We start from the raw sequence: 19,191 nt of genomic DNA, 5'->3' as shown, positions 1-19,191 counted from the left end.
AATTGCTCTCAGGGCGCAGGATGAAAGTAAAATATCCTTCTAAGGGGGCGCATCATTATTTATTTCCAATTTAAATAAATAACATCTTGTATAGATAATTTGGAAGAGCGCCTTGGAAATGATTCCAGGGCGCAGACTCATGGTAGGAGAATTGAAAAAGGCGCCCACATAATTGCTCTCAGGGCGCAGGATGAAAGTAATCTTGATTAAAGTAAAATATCCTTCTGAGGGCGCAAATCATTATTTATTTCCAATCTAAATAAATAACATCTTGTATAGATAATTTGGAAGGGTGCCTTGGAAATGATTCCAGGGCGCAAACTCATGGTAGGAGAATTGAAAAAGGCGCCCACATAATTTCTCTCAGGGCGCAGGATGAAAGTAATCTTGATTAAAGTAAAATATCCTTTTGAAAGCGCAAATCATTATTTATTTTCAATCTAAATAAATAACATCTTGTATAGATAATTTGGAAGGGTGCCTTGGAAATGATTCCAGGGCGCAAACTCATGGTAGGAGAATTGAAAAAGGCGCCCACATAATTTCTCTCAGGGCGCAGGATGAAAGTAATCTTGATTAAAGTAAAATATCCTTTTGAAAGCGCAAATCATTATTTATTTTCAATCTAAATAAATAACATCTTGTATGGATAATTTGGAAGGGCGCCTTGGAAATGATTCCAGGGCGCAGACTCATGGTAGGAGAATTGAAAAAGGCGCCCACATGTTCCAGGGCGCAGGATGAAAGTAATCTTGATTATATTAAAATATCTTTCTAAGAGGGCGCAGCATTATTTATTTTCAATCTAACTAAATAAAATCTTGTATGGATAATTTGGAAGGGCGCTTTGGAAATGATTCAAGGACGCAGTCTCACGGTAGGAGAATTGAAAAAGGCGCCCACATAATTGCTCTCAGGGCGCAGGATGAAAGTAATCTTGATTAAAGTAAAATATCCTTCTAAGGGGCGCATCATTATTTATTTGCAATCTAACTAAATAACATCTTGTATGGATAATTTGGAAGAACACTTTGGAAATAATTCCAGGGCGCAGACTCACGGTAGGAGAATTAAAAAAGGCGCCCACATAATTGCTCTCAGGGCGCAGGATGAAAGTAATCTTGATTAAAGTAAAATATCCTTCTGAGGGCGCAAATCATTATTTATTTCCAATCCTAATAAATAACATCTTGTATAGATAATTTGGATGCGCGCCTTGGAAATGATTCCAGGGCGCAGACTCATGGTAGGAGAATTGAAAAAGGCGCCCACATAATTTCTCTCAGGGCGCAGGATGAAAGTAATCTTGATTAAAGTAAAATATCCTTTTGAGGGCGCAAATCATTATTTATTTTCAATTTAAATCAATAACATCTTGTAAGGATAATTTGGAAGGGCGCACAAGGAATGATTTTTGGACGCAGAATCACGGTTAGAGAATTGAAAAGGGCGCCCATATAATTAATTCCCGGGCGCAGGATGAAAGTATTTTAAATACATTAAATAATCGTAAGAAGAGGGCACAAATTATTATTTATTTTCAAGCAAAAACATAACATATTGTAAGGATAATTCGGAAGGTTGCCTTAGTAATAGTTCCAGGGCGCAGGAAAATGGAAAAGGGCGACCCATACAATAGATTTCAGGGCGCAGAATGAAAGTATTTTTGAAAACAATAATTGATCCAACTGAGGGCGCAACTTATTTTCAAGCTTAATACATAACATCTTGTAAAGATAATTTGGAAGGGCACCTCAGGAATTATTCTAAGGCGCAGAATCACGATAGGGAAATGAAGGAGTGAAGGATGAAAGTATTTATAAATATATAACATAATCTTAGTGAGGGCGCAAGTGTTTATATGTTTTCACGCTAAATAAATAACATCTTGTAAAGATAATTTAGAAGGACGCTTTAGAAATGATTCCAGGGCGCAGGGTAAAAGTATTTTAAAATACATCAAATGATCCAACTGAGGGCGCAAATCACTATCTATTTTCAAGCAAAAAAAATCTTGTACGCCTAATTTGGAAGGATGCCTTAGGAATGTTTTAAGGGCGCAGAATCACGGTAGGAGAATTGAAAAGGGTGCTCTTAAAACTTATTCCGGGCGTATGGTGGAAATCTTTTTAAATACTGTATATAATTCTACTGAGGTGCAAATCATTGTTTATTTTCAAGCTAAATAAATAGCATAAGTAAGGAGTGCCTCAGGATTGACATCAGGGTGCAGAACGAATTTTTTTACCTAATACTACAAAGCTTTTGAAAGCATAAATGAAGCGCAAATTATTTCTTTGTTTGTGAGTTCTATAAATAGAATCTCGGGAGGAAGCAATGCACAAGTCAGCTTTGAGCAGTGCTGCCTTAACAACAATTTTTCTAACAGTTATTATATTCAAACATAAAATATACTAGCATTTATAACTGTTTGTAATCTTCATTAACAGCATTTAATAGTTTTAAGTTGTCTTTATTGAAAAATTGGACAATAATGAGGTTTTGAATAAGAAATGATGAATTTCAATAATTTTGTACGAGATGAATTATTATAAATACTGGCATCTTTTCTTCAAACTCGGCCTTGTATAGTGGAAGGTCGGTATAGTAGAATTAATTACCACATGAATTCAACTGATGGTACTTTTTCATTGGTATTTTCCAATTTCTTATATGCTTCTGAGATGAGACTTTATGCAATTTTATCATTTTGATTAAATACCTACTCAATACATAGTGAGGTAGTTCACCATTCGATAACATGAACAAAAGCATTAAATTCACTTGTGAAGAAGCAAATAACAGCAGACTTCTTAGACATTTTCATCACGAGGAAGACGGAAAACTTATCCTTTTTGATATATAGAAAGCTAACTAATACGGAAAGTATTATATGTTATACTTCTAATTATTCTCATCAGCATAAAATTGCAGCTTTTCAGCATATGATTTATTGAATGCATAACCTAGACCATGGAGAAAATGCGGTAAGAAACGAGAAAAAAAAACATTCTCGATATTGAAAAGCTCAATTAATATTCGGAGCAATTAATTCAAACAATTTTTAATAAAAAGAAAAACTGTTGAAAAACAAGCACTTACTACTTCAACCCAACCATCAGAAAAAATAAAAATAATTTTAATAGATTTCAGCCATGCCATGCCCAAAACAAAACTAAAAAGTTTTGATCTAGATTTGGTATTCCGTAAGAATAATACTAGGATCTACATAAGATCATAGAGATACTTTGAAAAAATCCGGATCATATAAACAAAGTGCACTTCGGAGAAATTAGATAAGGTTATCATTCCAAGTCAAAAATAGCTGAACATGCTTAGAAAATTATGAGCTTACAACGAATCACATTACAATTTTATGTTAAACATCTAACCGATGGAAACTATACGTAGCTGAAAGTTTAGGAATATATGTAAATATAAACATTCCAATCTACCATTTATTTAAATGTAACTTAGCTAAATGAGTTATCTGTAAGATGTAAAATGATTCACCTGTACTTGTACAACAGAGATAGCACCGCACTTTCCTCCCACTATTAGTATCTGTGTCTGTTACTATTTCGTGACATTAGTGGGGAATAGTTAGGAAATTTGTGATATTGTGGAAATAAATGGAATTTATTTTCTTAAAAAGCTATCCACTAAGCGCTAAAATAAACATTTTCTTCCGAATTTGATGTGATATTCGTATTTATCGGTTACTCAATTTGCTTAGTATTGGTCGCATTAAAAGTTAAAAAATCAAAATCGGAAGCAGATAAATAGTACTATAATATCGAAAAACATACTGAAATCGAAGAGAGATATGGAATTTCTCTAGTTGATAACAAAACTTATTCTCAGTTTAATTTTACTGCCAAATAATGAAAACAAAATTGAAAAGCATAATCAGTTACTGATCTGCTCTGACATTACTGAAAACACCGCGAGCAAAGGCTAAAAATAGAAAGGGTAAAATATCATCGGGAATTTACATTTTAGTGATTTTATTGACAACAACATAAAAAAATTCTATGATGGTTTTTTTATTCATGACCGGATTCGAGCTTCGATCTCCTGATTTCAGAATATCTAACACACTTTTAACGCTATAGACTATGATAGCCACTTGAAGACAATATGATTTTTTTCAATGATATGACAAGCTGTATTAATTCGAAAAGCTGTTTGCTGGTATTTTCTGTCAATGTATACTCGTTTGGGTACAAGACGCGTAGTACGAAATTGCACACATTTAGGCAATTTGACTAAAATGGAAAATAATCAATCGCCAAAATATTGATAATGAACTAGGATAGACTGGATTATAACATTGTGCCGCGTATACGTTAGCTGTACCCAGCATGTATTAAATGACATTTTTATGCATAAAGTTGTCTGTAGAAAGATTCTACCGGCATGAGCTCCATTTGTCGTTGCCATTAGGGTATGAATAGATACTGTATTTCATGGATAGTGAGACGTGCTTTTTGTTTTTCTCATTTTGAAAAGTATGCAATAATTGCATCAACCATCTTTTAAAACGAGGTTGAGTTTCATAGGGTATCTGTACCCTAGATCATCTCAGGTTTACCACTAATTTTGACATTTTAGGATCATTACTAATAATGATATCTGCCGTCTTTGATTAATACATTGCACTGTGGGGAAAAGGGATGAAGAACGCGACTTTACTCAATAATTTCATAAAAATCTTTGAAAATATTTTCAAAGTAGGTTTATCTTATGTAGAATTGACCGTAGAATCGATTGATGATAATTAGAATAGCCGCAAAATTCACTATCATGGCCGCTTTGCCCCAAATTTTCCTTTTTTCCTACCTCACTAACTGTAAAACCCTGAAAAATCAATTATGTTAAACCAAGATAGTTCGATGTTACGCACATAGCCCTACAAACTAATTAACAGGTAGTTTCCATGATCCCATGAATCGTGCAACATCGTTCTACCCCAATTTTCCTTCAAACTTAATTTTAAGTTCAATTCTGATTTACGATCCTGAAGCAGAATCAATCCGACCTTGCCATAGTGGTCCATATTACTTAGAAAACTTCAGTGATCCAAGTACAGGGTGATTTTTTAAGAGCTTGAGAACTTTTTTAAACAATAAAACGCATAAAATTTGCAAAATCTCATCGGTTCTTTATTTTAAACGTTAGATTGGTACATGACATTTACTTTTTGAAGATAATTTCATTTAAATGTTGACCGCGGCTGCGTCTTAGGTGGTCCATTCGGAAAGTCCGCTTTTTTATCGACAAATTTTGTTCAGCGATGAGGCTCATTTCTGGTTGAATGGCTACGTAAATAAGCAAAATTGCCGCATTTGGAGTGAAGAGCAACCAGAAGCCGTTCAAGAACTGCCCATGCATCCCGAAAAATGCACTGTTTGGTGTGGTTTGTACGCTGGTGGAATCATTGGACCGTATTTTTTCAAAGATGCTGTTGGACGCAACGTTACAGTGAATGGCGATCGCTATCGTTCGATGCTAACAAACTTTTTGTTGCCAAAAATGGAAGAACTGAACTTGGTTGACATGTGGTTTCAACAAGATGGCGCTACATGCCACACAGCTCGCGATTCTATGGCCATTTTGAGGGAAAACTTCGGAGAACAATTCATCTCAAGAAATGGACCGGTAAGTTGGCCACCAAGATCATGCGATTTGACGCCTTTAGACTATTTTTTGTGGGGCTACGTCAAGTCTAAAGTCTACAGAAATAAGCCAGTAACTATTCCAGCTTTGGAAGACAACATTTCCGAAGAAATTCGGGCTATTCCGGCCGAAATGCTCGAAAAAGTTCCCCAAAATTGGACTTTCCGAATGGACCACCTAAGACGCAGCCGCGGTCAACATTTAAATGAAATTATCTTCAAAAAGTAAATGTCATGTACCAATCTAACGTTTAAAATAAAGAACCGATGAGATTTTGCAAATTTTATGCGTTTTATTGTTTAAAAAAGTTCTCAAGCTCTTAAAAAATCACCCTATACATACAATGGGAATAACAATACTAGCTCGTTTAACCCGTTTCACTCCAATTAATTCCATAAATCGTACCATTAATTAAACTTTCTTTCGCATTTCAAAAGAAGGCTTACTGCGGTTGATCAAAATCGACTGATATTGTGTAGAATACCATAAAAAGTAGATAACAAATAGATTCAATGACCGCACGAATCATGTTATACCGTGTTACCACAGACTAACAGACATGACAGTATGAGTAAATTCATATAAAAATAATTTTTCGTGATGCACTAGTTCCACCTATATTGCACTGCGCGAACTATTTACTATCTGTACACCCCTTGTGTTATGTACAAGTTTTACTACTAGTTGGTTTTCCCTCGTTTGTCAACATCGATCAGCTGCTTGCAGGGATGCCTGATTTCATCAAAATATTAGAAAATGAATCGTCACAATAAATTACGTTGATAATATATTCAACTTTTTCGCGATGTTGGAAGGTAACCATTTATTTGACTCAACGTTGTTCATCTAGACTATTTTTTATTGTGTTGGTAGTTTTCACCCGAAATTAAGTGGCGGCAGACCAGAATCAAGTAAATATTGTAACAAAACGGGTTCGATTTTGTATTGCGTTGGAGGATAGGCAGAAGTAGGCACAATTATGTATATAGTTTTGGCAATATGTATTAAATCTGTATCCTGCATGAAATTCGCATGGACGTACCAATACATTACAGGTAATTCTGTATAAATGGCAACTCTGTTGGTAAATGAAAAAAATAAACACAGTCTAGATGACAGACAGGATGTTTTTGATAGGGTAACGTGGCGCCATCATGACACATGTGAGTACTGTCCCAAATAAAGAAATATTCAAAATGACCGTTAAAATGATTGAAGAATCTAATTTGAGTGTCCTGTCTGTTAGTCTGTGGTGTTACTCTAATTTATCCTATCAATATTGGTGTGAAACGGTATAACATGATTCATGCGGTCACTAAAGTTATTTGTAGTTTAATTTTTAGTTTTTTTTAGATCATCTTTTTTTTATTGATATAATTTTAATCAACCGCAATAAGCCTCCTTTCGGAATGCGATAGAAATTTTAACCAATGATACGATTTATGAAATAAATTGGTGTAAAACGGATTAAAAGGGCTAGTACTACCAATCCTATTGTATGTACTTGGATTTCTGCAGTTTCCTACGTAATGTGAACCAATATTAATAGATCGTATTGGATCTGCTTCTGGATTGTAGATTAAAAACGGTACAACGAGTTTCCTGCTGTCATTAAAACTATATGCCAATGATTTGTCAGACCTTTTTACATCAGAAACATTCTATTCGGTCTTCTGAAACTTCTTCTGTGATATGTTATATAGTTAAACTTTATTACAATCCAGTACAAAAAGGGTGGGTAATGTCAGAGACATAACTAGATGACTTGAATAGGAATTAAACTGGTACACTTCTGAATATCAGTTAGTGAATCGATTATGTGAATTGTGCAAGCTTTCCCCTTCTTTACTAGAGTTTGAAACAATGCACTGCACTCAAGTACGGATTAGTTACATCAAACGTTCTGACATACAGTTCAATATTATGAAATAATTTATATAGTTCTTCATGATAAAAAAGGATGACGTATACGTTCAACTTTTTTATTCAATACGAAAAATTTTGAAATTTATTTTAATGCAAATATAATGAACATTAAAACATCTGACACTACCAAAATCCAATTAAAAAAGCCGGGAAAAAATGCGAAAACTTTTCAATTAGAATCAATTAAACTGTAAACCTTCACTAAACTGGTTATATTCACTTCTGATTTGCATAGCTATTTCACCAGATAAGTATTTCTAATAGTTCTTTAGATAATATTTAAATCCATTAGAAGGTTTGATTTTGCGTAATGTTCCCCATCGTGTTCCACTTATTTTGTTAGAATACGAACGATAAGCAGCAGGATGACGCAATCGATCTTCTTTAATCGATTAAATACCGAACTGAATTCTTGATACCTGAAACTGAGCTGAACGAAATATATCAAGTGTTAACGTTTTATATCTACCCAGGTACGAGAAAGACGTCATGACTTTTCTTCTTTGATACCAGTTTATACCAAAAATTTCAGAACACTTTAATTTTGAATTATTTGTGATTATGTCATACAACTGAAAATGTTATCATAAATTGATGATGATATTTCTGATGGCATGTAGCAAAAATTATGTTGATACGTTAGATACAATAAGAGATATTCACGATCAAAAACTTATTACTCTCACAGAGGGGAAATTTGTAAAAGGTGCCTCATAGTAAAGTAAATCGTATTCACGGCAAAAGGGACCTTGAGGTAAAATGAACATGATAGCATTTTACACCAAAAAATGCTTTGTGGTCAGCAGTAACATGCCTCCAAAAAGTCGTAGTGTTTTTGATCCATTTTTCCCTACTGTGCATGGGTTCAAAGAATAAGAAGAAAATATATGCATTCTGCTCCGATTTTCACGTTTTCATAACAGAAGTATAGTTCGTTTTCACACTAATTTTGATTGTTAGGGCTGCATTGGCGCAGATATTGGCTCCGAATGCATCATATGTGTGCCAAAGACCGAGTAATCGGATAAATACTGTGATGTCCTGACTAATGAGACGACTATTGGTTTAACTGTCCCACATCATTTGAATTAGTCTAGATGGCAAAATGTTCATGTAGGTGTGTGTCAAAATATTTGACAAATTTTTCACAATAATTGCTTGGCTAATTTGCATAAATTTCAATTCAAACGAAAAGTATTACCAAAGTTTAACTGAAATTTCAATTGAATTTTATTTGAATCTAACGACGTATTTCGGGATAATAGAATGATAAGTGTTATATATTTCAATTTCCATGAATATTTTATTTGAAAGTGACAGTGCAAAGATACGCAAAATCAATTTGCAGGTCTTGTTAGGTCATGGCTAAATACAATTCGTTGGAACAGTTGTTGTTTTCTTTATTCTTTGGTTTCTGATAAATTGCCTTACCAAGAAGACTTCCGGATCCGGAAATATATGGTAAAGTGTGTTAAAAATTTTATACCATCACTGAAAAAGGGCCCGTAAAAAAATTTCTAAATCGACCTTAAATTTTCTCCAGTTGATAGTTTTATCAGTAGACGGTCAAACAAACCGTTTTTGGTTATTCTTTCAAGAATCGAAGAAAATTATTTTGAAGAATACTGCAGTATTATATATGATAGTATGATTGGTATGAGACAGGCATCATTACACCACTAGGTGGATTAAAACAGGTTTGATTTTATGGTTCCATAGCTTGTTATTGAATTTCATCAGGAACCGAATTTCGGAGTTACAAGGTAATATGTGAAAATTAAAGAAAAAACTAGTGGTGTAATGATGCCTTTTTAATATTACTTATATTTTCAAAAACATGACTAGAAGATTCTGTCAAGTTTCTTTTTTTCAAACTTGAATAAAATCAAAAACTTTCTTCGGTATAAACTACCATCACCTTTTCAATTTGTAAGATGCACATAAATGGAACGTCGTATTTCACACACATTTTTATTCAAAAACATGTAAAATTGTGTGATTCGGAAATTACATGACTTGAAACGAACGAAATAAAAAACAAAAGATTGTTAGCAGCAGCGCGACTTGAACAGAGAAACATAAGATCACAAGCACATCGGTTACTCGACTGAACCACAGAGCTCATATCTGTTCATTGAATAATTGATAAAATTCTATGCGAGTGGAACATTGCGTCATTTGAAAGATTAAGTATACACTTAAAATTTTTACATCTTATTAGATGCACATAAATGGAGCGTCGCAGTTCACGCAAATTTGCGTCGAAGAACATTTAATATTGTGTCTAAAACTCCATGACATGAATTCGTTGAAATAAAAAAAATAGCAACGCCGCGACTTGAACCGAGAATCATTATTGGATCGCAAGTACGTCTGTTAATCGACTGAGCCACAGAAGCATGCATCTGCTATGCTGGTAAAAGCTGCATTTAAATGCATACAGTCACACCTGCTAGTAGAATGCAAGTTACAGTCGAAACCAGTAAAATTCAAGCCAATCTAACATTATCTCATTACAAATGAAATATTCCGTCGTTTGACAGATTAAGTCTTTATGAATTAGATCTTATGAGGGATTAAGTCACCTGTAAAATTCAAATTTTTTAAGAGTGTAGTACTATATAACTTTTGTATACATAAATACGAAGATGAAGAAACAACAAACCTCGTCAAAAAAATCTAACTTCAGTCAATTGCAATGCGCCCCTGTACCACGGAAATCAAGGCGCCCTATCAACAAAGTCAACGACTAACCAATGAAACTTGAACAACTACGGCACTGATTGCACGTCTGCCTAGCGGTTTATGTTGAGCCACCAGGTCGCGGTAGCAGTTCAACACAAACTTCTATTTGTCGGGTGCCGGTTTTTTTTCATATTCAACGGTTACGGGTCGGGTTCGGAATAAAAAAATTGATTGGTTTTAGAGGTTTCGGATTTCATTTCAGGTTCGCGTCAAGTACGGGTAAATATTTTTATTATTTTATCGGGTACGAGTCAAGTTCGGGTTTGGAAAAAAATTGATCTCGGGTTCGAGTCGGGTATGGGTATAAGATTTTCTTATTTCCATCAGATACTGGTCGGGTTCGGGTTTAAGAAAATGCTTACCCGACCATCTCTAGTTTGTAGATACTTCAACTTTTGCTGGTAATACAATCAAAAGTTTTTGGGTTGACGCGATTGATGCAAATGGTGCAGAATTGTCTAACGACTGTCCGATGACAGCGCTACCAAAGATAAACTCAAGATTACAATGTCCCATACATCAAAAAATTTTGGATCAGTACCCGTGAACCAGTGAACTTGCAATGCAATTTTGTTGGCCCTTCGTTAATAAGCGTCGATAAACATTGGTAAACGACAATAAAATTCCATTCATTTTTTTAAATTATTTCCATTCATGTCTCTTAGGATAAGAATATAAAAAATTAAATAGATTTTTAGGGTGAAACCAGAGAGAAAGCGAACTCGACGCTAAGCGAAGCGATGCGAAACTTGACAGATCGCACGGAGTCGCGCGGCTTAAACTTTTCATTTTTCAGCTGAACTTGAGTGGACGGAGCTCTGCCGTGCGACCCATTTGTCAAGTTTCGCATCGCTTCGCTTCTTGTCGCTTGTCGCTTTCTCTCTGGCTTCACCCTTAGTAATAATTCTAATTGATTCTTGCTTTCCTGTTCCAAGATCCACTCGATATGCAGCAAAATACCACGATTTCTTCCATATTGCAACATTTGATTAATTCCACATAAACAAACATTGTCATAGTTACGACGCATGTAGCAACGCTTGTTGTTTTGTTTCTAATAATAATTGAACTGCAACTGACGGTGAATCGATTTCATCGAGGGGTCCTTTTTAAATGGTATATGAAAAATCATAGTCTATTCCATCTTGTTTGGCACTACCAAATTGTGCACATTCGGTCCGATAATCGAATGATGCAGCCCGACAAGATTTACTGGGAATGTTTTGGACCATGGTACTGATTCACTGGGAATGTTTGGATACTGCAGTACATTTGACATCGTGCGGTGCAACAGTGTATCCCTCTTTTTTATAGCACATGATTCTGATTTGCTCTAATGATGCTATAAAATCGATTAACATATCTGTCACTATTTTCCTTCGTCGGGTCATATGACATCAATGATCAAGTGACTGTGTAGTGGCGAGGAAAAAATCAAATATTCGCATTAAACTGTGAGTTCTCCGTCTCAATTCAACATTTAGGTGTACAGTGTTCTTTAAATATTATTAAATAAATGATTATTTGTTGGTAGATAAACAAAATGATGCGGCACACACTTGGTTACACCTTCGCAGGATCATTGGTCTCTGTGTCAACAGTGCTGATCCTGTACCATGTCCTTACGGGCAAGGGTGAGCGAGTTAGCGTTGGATGGTTCCTCGAGGAAACATCTCCATACATGTGGGCAACTCTAGGTATTGCATTTGCAGTAGCCCTATCAGTCGTGGGTGCTGCCATGGGAATTCACACGACCGGTGTCAGCATCGTTGGTGGAGGCGTCAAGGCTCCGCGAATCAAGACCAAAAATTTGATCTCGGTGATTTTCTGCGAAGCTGTTGCTATCTATGGCTTGATTACGGCAATCGTTTTGTCTGGTATGTTGGAGAGCTTTTCTTGGTCAACGATAGTTGCCAATGAAAATATCCGTAACAACAACTGGTTCTCCGGTTATGTAATGTTCGGAGCGGGATTAGCCGTTGGACTAGTTAATCTGTTTTGCGGCATTGCTGTTGGTATTGTTGGATCTGGTGCTGCTCTCGCTGACGCCGCTAACTCAACCCTGTTCGTGAAGATTTTGATTGTGGAAATTTTCGGATCCGCCATTGGCTTATTCGGCCTTATTGTGGGTATTTACATGACTTCCAAAGTTAAAATGGGAGACAAAGATTAAAGTGGTTTTAGGAAATAGGTAGGTATTTCATTCGTGTTTCTCGGTAAATATTTAAACATTTTCTTTTCAGGAAGTATTATTTGCTAGCCCAGAGTCATAATTGATACGCAAGCAAAAGTGTTGCTATATTAACTAGAGAGTGCACTAAGTGGCCATTCCAATTTCTAATGATCATAAAGGCTTTGACATCCTATGCTGCACCACGTCACCACAAACATTTTTCAGTTCTATGTAAATTTCCTTTGACTCAAACTTATAAACTAACATGTGACCTCCTTGGTCCGATTTATGTTTTCTTTTTTGTTAAAAATGATGTACAATAGCAAGGAGTATCGGTTCATTTAAAAATATGCTTTAGGTAAATCTAGACGTAAACAGTAACTTGGATTCGTGTGTAACGAACGCAAAATCATCTTATGTAAATGTAAAATACCAGAAAATGTGTATCACAATAAACGTTCCAAATATCAAATCGAAGTTCTTAGTAACATCACCATGTATGTGCGAAATGCCCTCAGTTTTGACTTGAGACATTGGAGCGTTTTGAGCATTGATGTGAATAGCGTGGGAACAATGTTGAACAAATTTCAATTTTTGGCAGAGTAACGGTTAATCAAAAGTAATATGAAGATCAAATCCTATCCACCCTTAAAATTCCATCTGGAAGATGAAATGTTTCTATTAAAGTTTGCGTTTCAGTGCGACGATGATTTTACGGGTATCATGTTTTCTGCTGGTTTACTAACAGAAGCTTTAAATTTTATCAGTAACCTAACATCTCTATAGCGGCCCTTACACGAGCATTATTTTTGTCATTTTTAATGATGACTAAGTAATGATGTATTTCAAATTTGATAGAAATCTTGTCATTGCTGACCATTACACGTTCATTAAAATAATATTATTTTTTAGTAATGACACTTTTAATGATCGTGTAAGGTCCGCTATTCGTATTCATGCCGTGCAGTTATGTCTCTGACGTTATCAACCCGCCTATTTTAATATGTCTTCAATTTCTCACATACTCCGCAACACTGCCTACGAACTTAGCAGTAACTTCTATTCTACTTACAGCCCGGACAAAGTTATCAATATAGCTGCCCTTACACGTGACAATATTATTGTCAATCCAAAGTATTGTCAATACCATCAATCCAATTGGTTTGATAACTAGAGTCCGAGTTTTTCGAGAAATTCAAGTGTTTGGTGCTTTAAATATTGCAAATGAATATTTAAATATTGAGAAAAGAGGCCATTGCACATATTTAACAGTTTCTCTCTGGAGAGAAAGTATTGTCGGATTGATGGGCAGTTTTGATTTTTTGACAATATTTTCGTCAATCCAATGAAGTTTCCATTACACGATCAAAAGTATTGTCAATACTCCTTGTATTGACAATAATATTGTCTCGTGTAAGGGCCGCTTATCAGCCAATCAGGAACTAGGACATATTTACATAAAATTGGATCAAAGGAAGCCTTCCCAGTTGTCAAGTTTTGTCTTAATACTGTCGTGCTTTTGGTCTCGAAATTAACAGCTGTATTGTCGGCTGCACTCTTATGAGTACGTGTAAGTTCTTTGGTAAGTCCCAGCCCACCTGGGTGCGATTCCGAATCTCGCACATAGGGACAGAATGTTTTTCGATAGGCCAACAAGGAGAAACCGTCACTTGCACTATGGACTATTTCGAATGTTCGTCTTCATTAGACGTAATATGTTAGAAGTAATACCGAATAATGAAAGAAGTAATTTTGTTACTGGCGTTATGAGGCGAGCTCCTCGGGCCAAACCCAAAAAAATACTACTACAACAACAAAGAAGACTTTTCTATGACCTTTCAGAAATTGTTTAAGATAAGTTTTAATCGATCTGGCATATGTTGAATATTTATATTAGAATGTTGACTAGTTTTTGTTGAAAAAACTACAAGGATCAGCCCATAGGGTTGTTCGAGCCATTGATGTGGAACAAGGCAACCAACATTTCTAATGATCTACAATCAAACAGTTAAATCAATCGTCACACTTTTGAATCCGCAATTGCACGAGAGTCTGCTTAGATAGATCTTGATTAGGAACCAACACCGAACATTGTTTGTCTTGATTTGTTTTATAGCCGACAAAATTACACTAATATCCCAAATGTATGCAATTACATCTTTGTACATACTTGCGATAGGGATTATGATATTTCTCGGTTGATTTTTCATTAGGGCGTTTAAGCAAGTGACAGTTTCTCTTTGTTTACTTTCTCTTCTATCAATTACCAAGCGGTTTCCACGTTTATCACTCAACTCTTTGCATGAAATGATACCCGAAACTTTCGACTTTCAAACAGAATAGTGATATCAAAGAAAATATTTTTAATCACATCACAATAACCGAAAGAGAGAGTGATTAAAGAGCAACTGTCACTTGCTTCTCTTCGCCAAGACTGTGTTCAAATTTTGTATGCGAGCAGTTATTTTTATAGCGTTAAGTTTCTCTACCATTCTGCGATTTCGGTTTAAGCGATAAACTTTTTCTCATTATCAATCGAGTTCATCTTATATAAATTAATCTTAAGCACTCAAAATTTACCCTAGGGTAGTTGTCAATTTCTCAGGCGAAACGACATAACATGGAATTTCATCCGAGCTTGCATGACACAAGTAAATACCAATTAAAGCTTCAAATTGTTTTATGGTGCTTTTTGTCTTGCTGTCTAGCAATAACCAACCTCTAGCATGCTACGCGTAGGACTGAAACGTTAGCTATAATTTCGCTTCTATTTATAGATTCGCGTTCTTCCAACAGTTTCACTTTTGCATCGATTGACCAATCAGAGCGATGCTTTCCCTTTGTTATATCGCTTACTCCTTCAAAACCGTCGTCTATGGCAGGGAAATCCGATATGCCGGAGATTTTTAGCAAACAAAATAGGACACTGCTCGCTACTAAACAAAATTTCAATAATTTATAATTGAAAATACGTGGCTTGATACCAGAGATGGCATTCCACTAGAGTGCTGCACCAGGGCGTAGGTTTCAATTATACACTGCGGATACATTTGCTCCGCTCCACACAAAGAAGAAAGCGCACTTCTTCTCAGTGTCCAGACAGACAGACTTTGAGTGCGTGCTTGTGTTGAAAGAAGCTGGTGCGAGAGAATAACATTCTCTTCGTGCGAATCGCTCTCACGTGCTCTAGCCTAAATACACCCAAGTGATCACTGGCGCGTGATGGTGAGCGAACACTTCTGTGAACTCCAATTAATAGAGAGTAGATCTGGCCTTGCTATGAAAAATTTGCAATGAAAACCGAAAATTTAACGATAAATTGTTTTATTTTGCTGATTTTGCGTGGCCACGCTTCTTCTAGGCAAACCATACACCAGAGTGCTCACCGGCGTGTACACCTCTGTGAAAGTATCTGCATTCACCTCAGAGAATTTATTAGCTAATGCTCTAGCACTTTGGTGCGATTCAGTGGAGGAGGTAAAAGGAAATAAACAAACGCACTGATGATGCGTGCACACTTTATACAACAGTGGTGTATATATGTGAAAGAAAAGAGCTCTCGTTGAAGTTGTCAGTGCGAGGGGAGAATTTTTTTTGCTCTTCGTCACACAGAGGAGATGGACATCTCTGCTTAATACATTCCAATCGAAACTTAAATATTTCCAATGAAATTATGAAATAATGTTGATTAATGGTTTTCTTTCTGGACCCAACTGATTTAATACAACAAAAGCAAAAGTTTCAATTTGAATTTTTGAAGCCCGTAAAAAAACCATTGATTTTACAGCATAAACAATTGATTCACAGTTAGATATATGGGTTACAATACATTTTATTGTATCTTGACAAGTTTTTTTTTCATTTCCAACGATTCAATATATAGTTCCCACGATTCTACAATTGAATTTATTGTACACGTGGTGTATCAAACAATATACAAACTGTACATTTTATTGTTTTCCAAGAAAACATGTATGAGAAAACTTTATGATTAAAATTGTTATGATACTTAACAACCTATACATTCTATTGTAAAAAGCATTTTTATAATTGATTGAATAGTGTATAACAATACATTAAAATCTTTTTCAATGGTCAAAGCAAAATTGTGGCAGGTTTTGTAACAGCAAATCGTATTGTTTTTCAACAATGTTTTTTATTCGGGTGATGAGCCGATGACGAAACATGATGAAAATGAAAATAAATGTGTGTTTTTTGACAAACCAGCCCCGAATGAATCGGAACCATACCTTTACGTTCAGAGGATTGGTATTCCGAGGATAAATTATTGTTCCGTTCCCTTTTCTCTTATTGTTTAGAAAACGATAAATCGACGATTCGGGTAATCATATTGACTATTTTCCTTGTGGTCAGGCCCGATTTTAAAATATACCGAATAGGCAGTTAAGTAACGTTACCATACAAAAATGGCAATTTTCTCGAACAATTTTTAGCAAAAACGATAATAGAAATCGTTTGTTTATAATCCATTTTAGCATAACTCTCGCTCAGTGAAACATCCCCACAGTTTCAATACCACTATATATATATATATATATATATATATATATATATATATATATATATATATATATATATATATATATATATATATATATATATATATATATATATATATATATATATATATATATATATATATATATATATATATATATATATATATATATATATATATATATATATATATATATATATATATATATATATATATATATATATATATATATATATATATATATATATATATATATATATATATATATATATATATATGAAAAATGAACGGCGGCCCTACTGAAAAATGGGTGGCCAACACGTTTCCTGATGAAAACAAAACAATATGTAAAAGCGATTCACACGCACCATCAAGCGACTATCGCCTGCATGCAACGATCACGGAACAACAACATATATATATATATATATATATATATATATATATATATATATATATATATATATATATATATATATATATATATATATATATATATATATATATATAACTAAAAAACACTTAAAATTTGCAAAATACTGAATTTATTCTTTACATTATTTATCAATCAAAAAGCACCTACCTACAACAAAAAAATGTCATTTAGTCTGAATAGATAATAATTTCCTATTTCGTGGATAGCAAATGATGAATTACTACATATTGGGATTTCTTAGAAATCTTTCAAAGTATATAGAGACTTACATTTCTTTTCCTCCAATCCGCAATCCAATTCCAAACAATTGTTTTCATCTCCACACTCTATCAATTGAAATTTCGAATTATGAAAAAGTGTTTTGCACGCTTCAGATAGTGCGCTTTGCACAAAGTTTTGAAGCAAAACAACGGTGTCTTCGTTTTCCATTTGTATGGTTTGATTGTTCTTATAAAGAATCAAGGGTAATTTTTGCTGAACTCGACGGATTGTGCAGTGCTTTGGAAGGCGCTCATAATTCCGGTCAGTCGGAACACTTTTTAAATTTCGCGTGAAATTTTCTCCCTTCGTTTTTGTGAATATGTGTTGTTTTTTTAAATCCGAAAATCCAGAATTTTAAATTAGAGTGCCTATAACCAGAGTGACGACATCTCATCCGTAATGTTGGCAACAATTCAAAACATTCCATTAGCTTTACATTGAATTGACAGGTCGTTTGCTCGTTTGGAACTGGTAGTTGTCATTCCAAACGAACAGCTGTCGCCACTCTGATTACAGTCACTCTACCCTAAATGGCAAAAAGGAACAGATTCAAACAAATATTTCCCTGTGTGCATTATGATGTGTTCGGTATTAGGCTCTCTGACAGCTCACTTACAACCACAAATGCAAATGAGATTGGTTTGTTTTCATCAGGAAACGCATGCATTAAACGCGATTCAGACGATCAATCAACTTCCGTCGACGACCAGATTATTTTTATTAATTTTTTCAGCCGAATATTGCTCACGTATCCGACGTTAAAATTTTCCGTGAACTTGACGTAGTGTCCTTTCATATGAATTGCTTACAATTATTGTTGTTGTTCCGTGATCGTTGCATGCAGGCGATAGTCGCTTGATGGTGCGTGTGAATCGCTTTTACATATTGTTTTGTTTTCATCAGGAAACGTGTTGGCCACCCATTTTTCAGTAGGGCCGCCGTTCATTTTTCACCGGGCCTAGAAACCTCAATAGCGGTACTAACATGTGATTAGGGCATATCGTGCGATGTGCCCTTTAAAAAGTTACGAAAAATAATGCTCATTACTCAAGTTTTAAACATGAAATTCAAGCATGTTGCGCACAATATCGTAGATTGGGCTTCTATCTACGAGATTATATCGATGATTGTGTAAATGAAGGTTGTAGAGCCGAGTAATGAGCATTACATTTTGTAACATTCGCAAGGGCCTATCGCGCGATATGCCCTTATCACATGTTACTACCGATATTTTAAAAGATATATGGCAGCAACGTTCCCAGGTATACCGATTTATCGCTATTTATACAGATATTGGATCTCTATCAGCGCTGCCAACTATACCGATTTTTTGACTCGGTACAGGAATACAGATATGCTCTCTCAAAATACCGATATTTCAATTTTCATACAGATAAATACCGATTTTCAGTTTTTGTGTTGGATTCCATAGGGATAAGCCAGGTCGAGCGA

At 34.9% G+C, this 19,191-nt stretch overlaps 1 protein-coding gene across 1 annotated transcript; it reads left to right on the top strand.

Moving 5' to 3' along the window:
- Nucleotides 1–11,709: 11,709 nt before the first annotated feature.
- On the top strand, nucleotides 11,710–12,995 carry LOC131431060 (V-type proton ATPase 21 kDa proteolipid subunit c''). The gene is made up of 3 exons (XM_058596519.1): nucleotides 11,710–11,804; nucleotides 11,885–12,541; nucleotides 12,594–12,995. Exon 2 carries the CDS (start codon nucleotides 11,894–11,896, stop codon nucleotides 12,521–12,523), a length of 630 nt encoding a protein of 209 aa, XP_058452502.1. The 5' UTR covers nucleotides 11,710–11,804; nucleotides 11,885–11,893; the 3' UTR covers nucleotides 12,524–12,541; nucleotides 12,594–12,995.
- Nucleotides 12,996–19,191: the final 6,196 nt, after the last annotated feature.

The sequence above is a fragment of the Malaya genurostris genome, chromosome 2 (genome assembly GCF_030247185.1).
Source record: "Malaya genurostris strain Urasoe2022 chromosome 2, Malgen_1.1, whole genome shotgun sequence".
Classification (NCBI taxonomy): Eukaryota; Metazoa; Arthropoda; class Insecta; order Diptera; family Culicidae; genus Malaya; species Malaya genurostris.
Note: the sequence above shows the minus strand (reverse complement) of the source record. Positions and strands in the feature narration are given on the sequence as shown.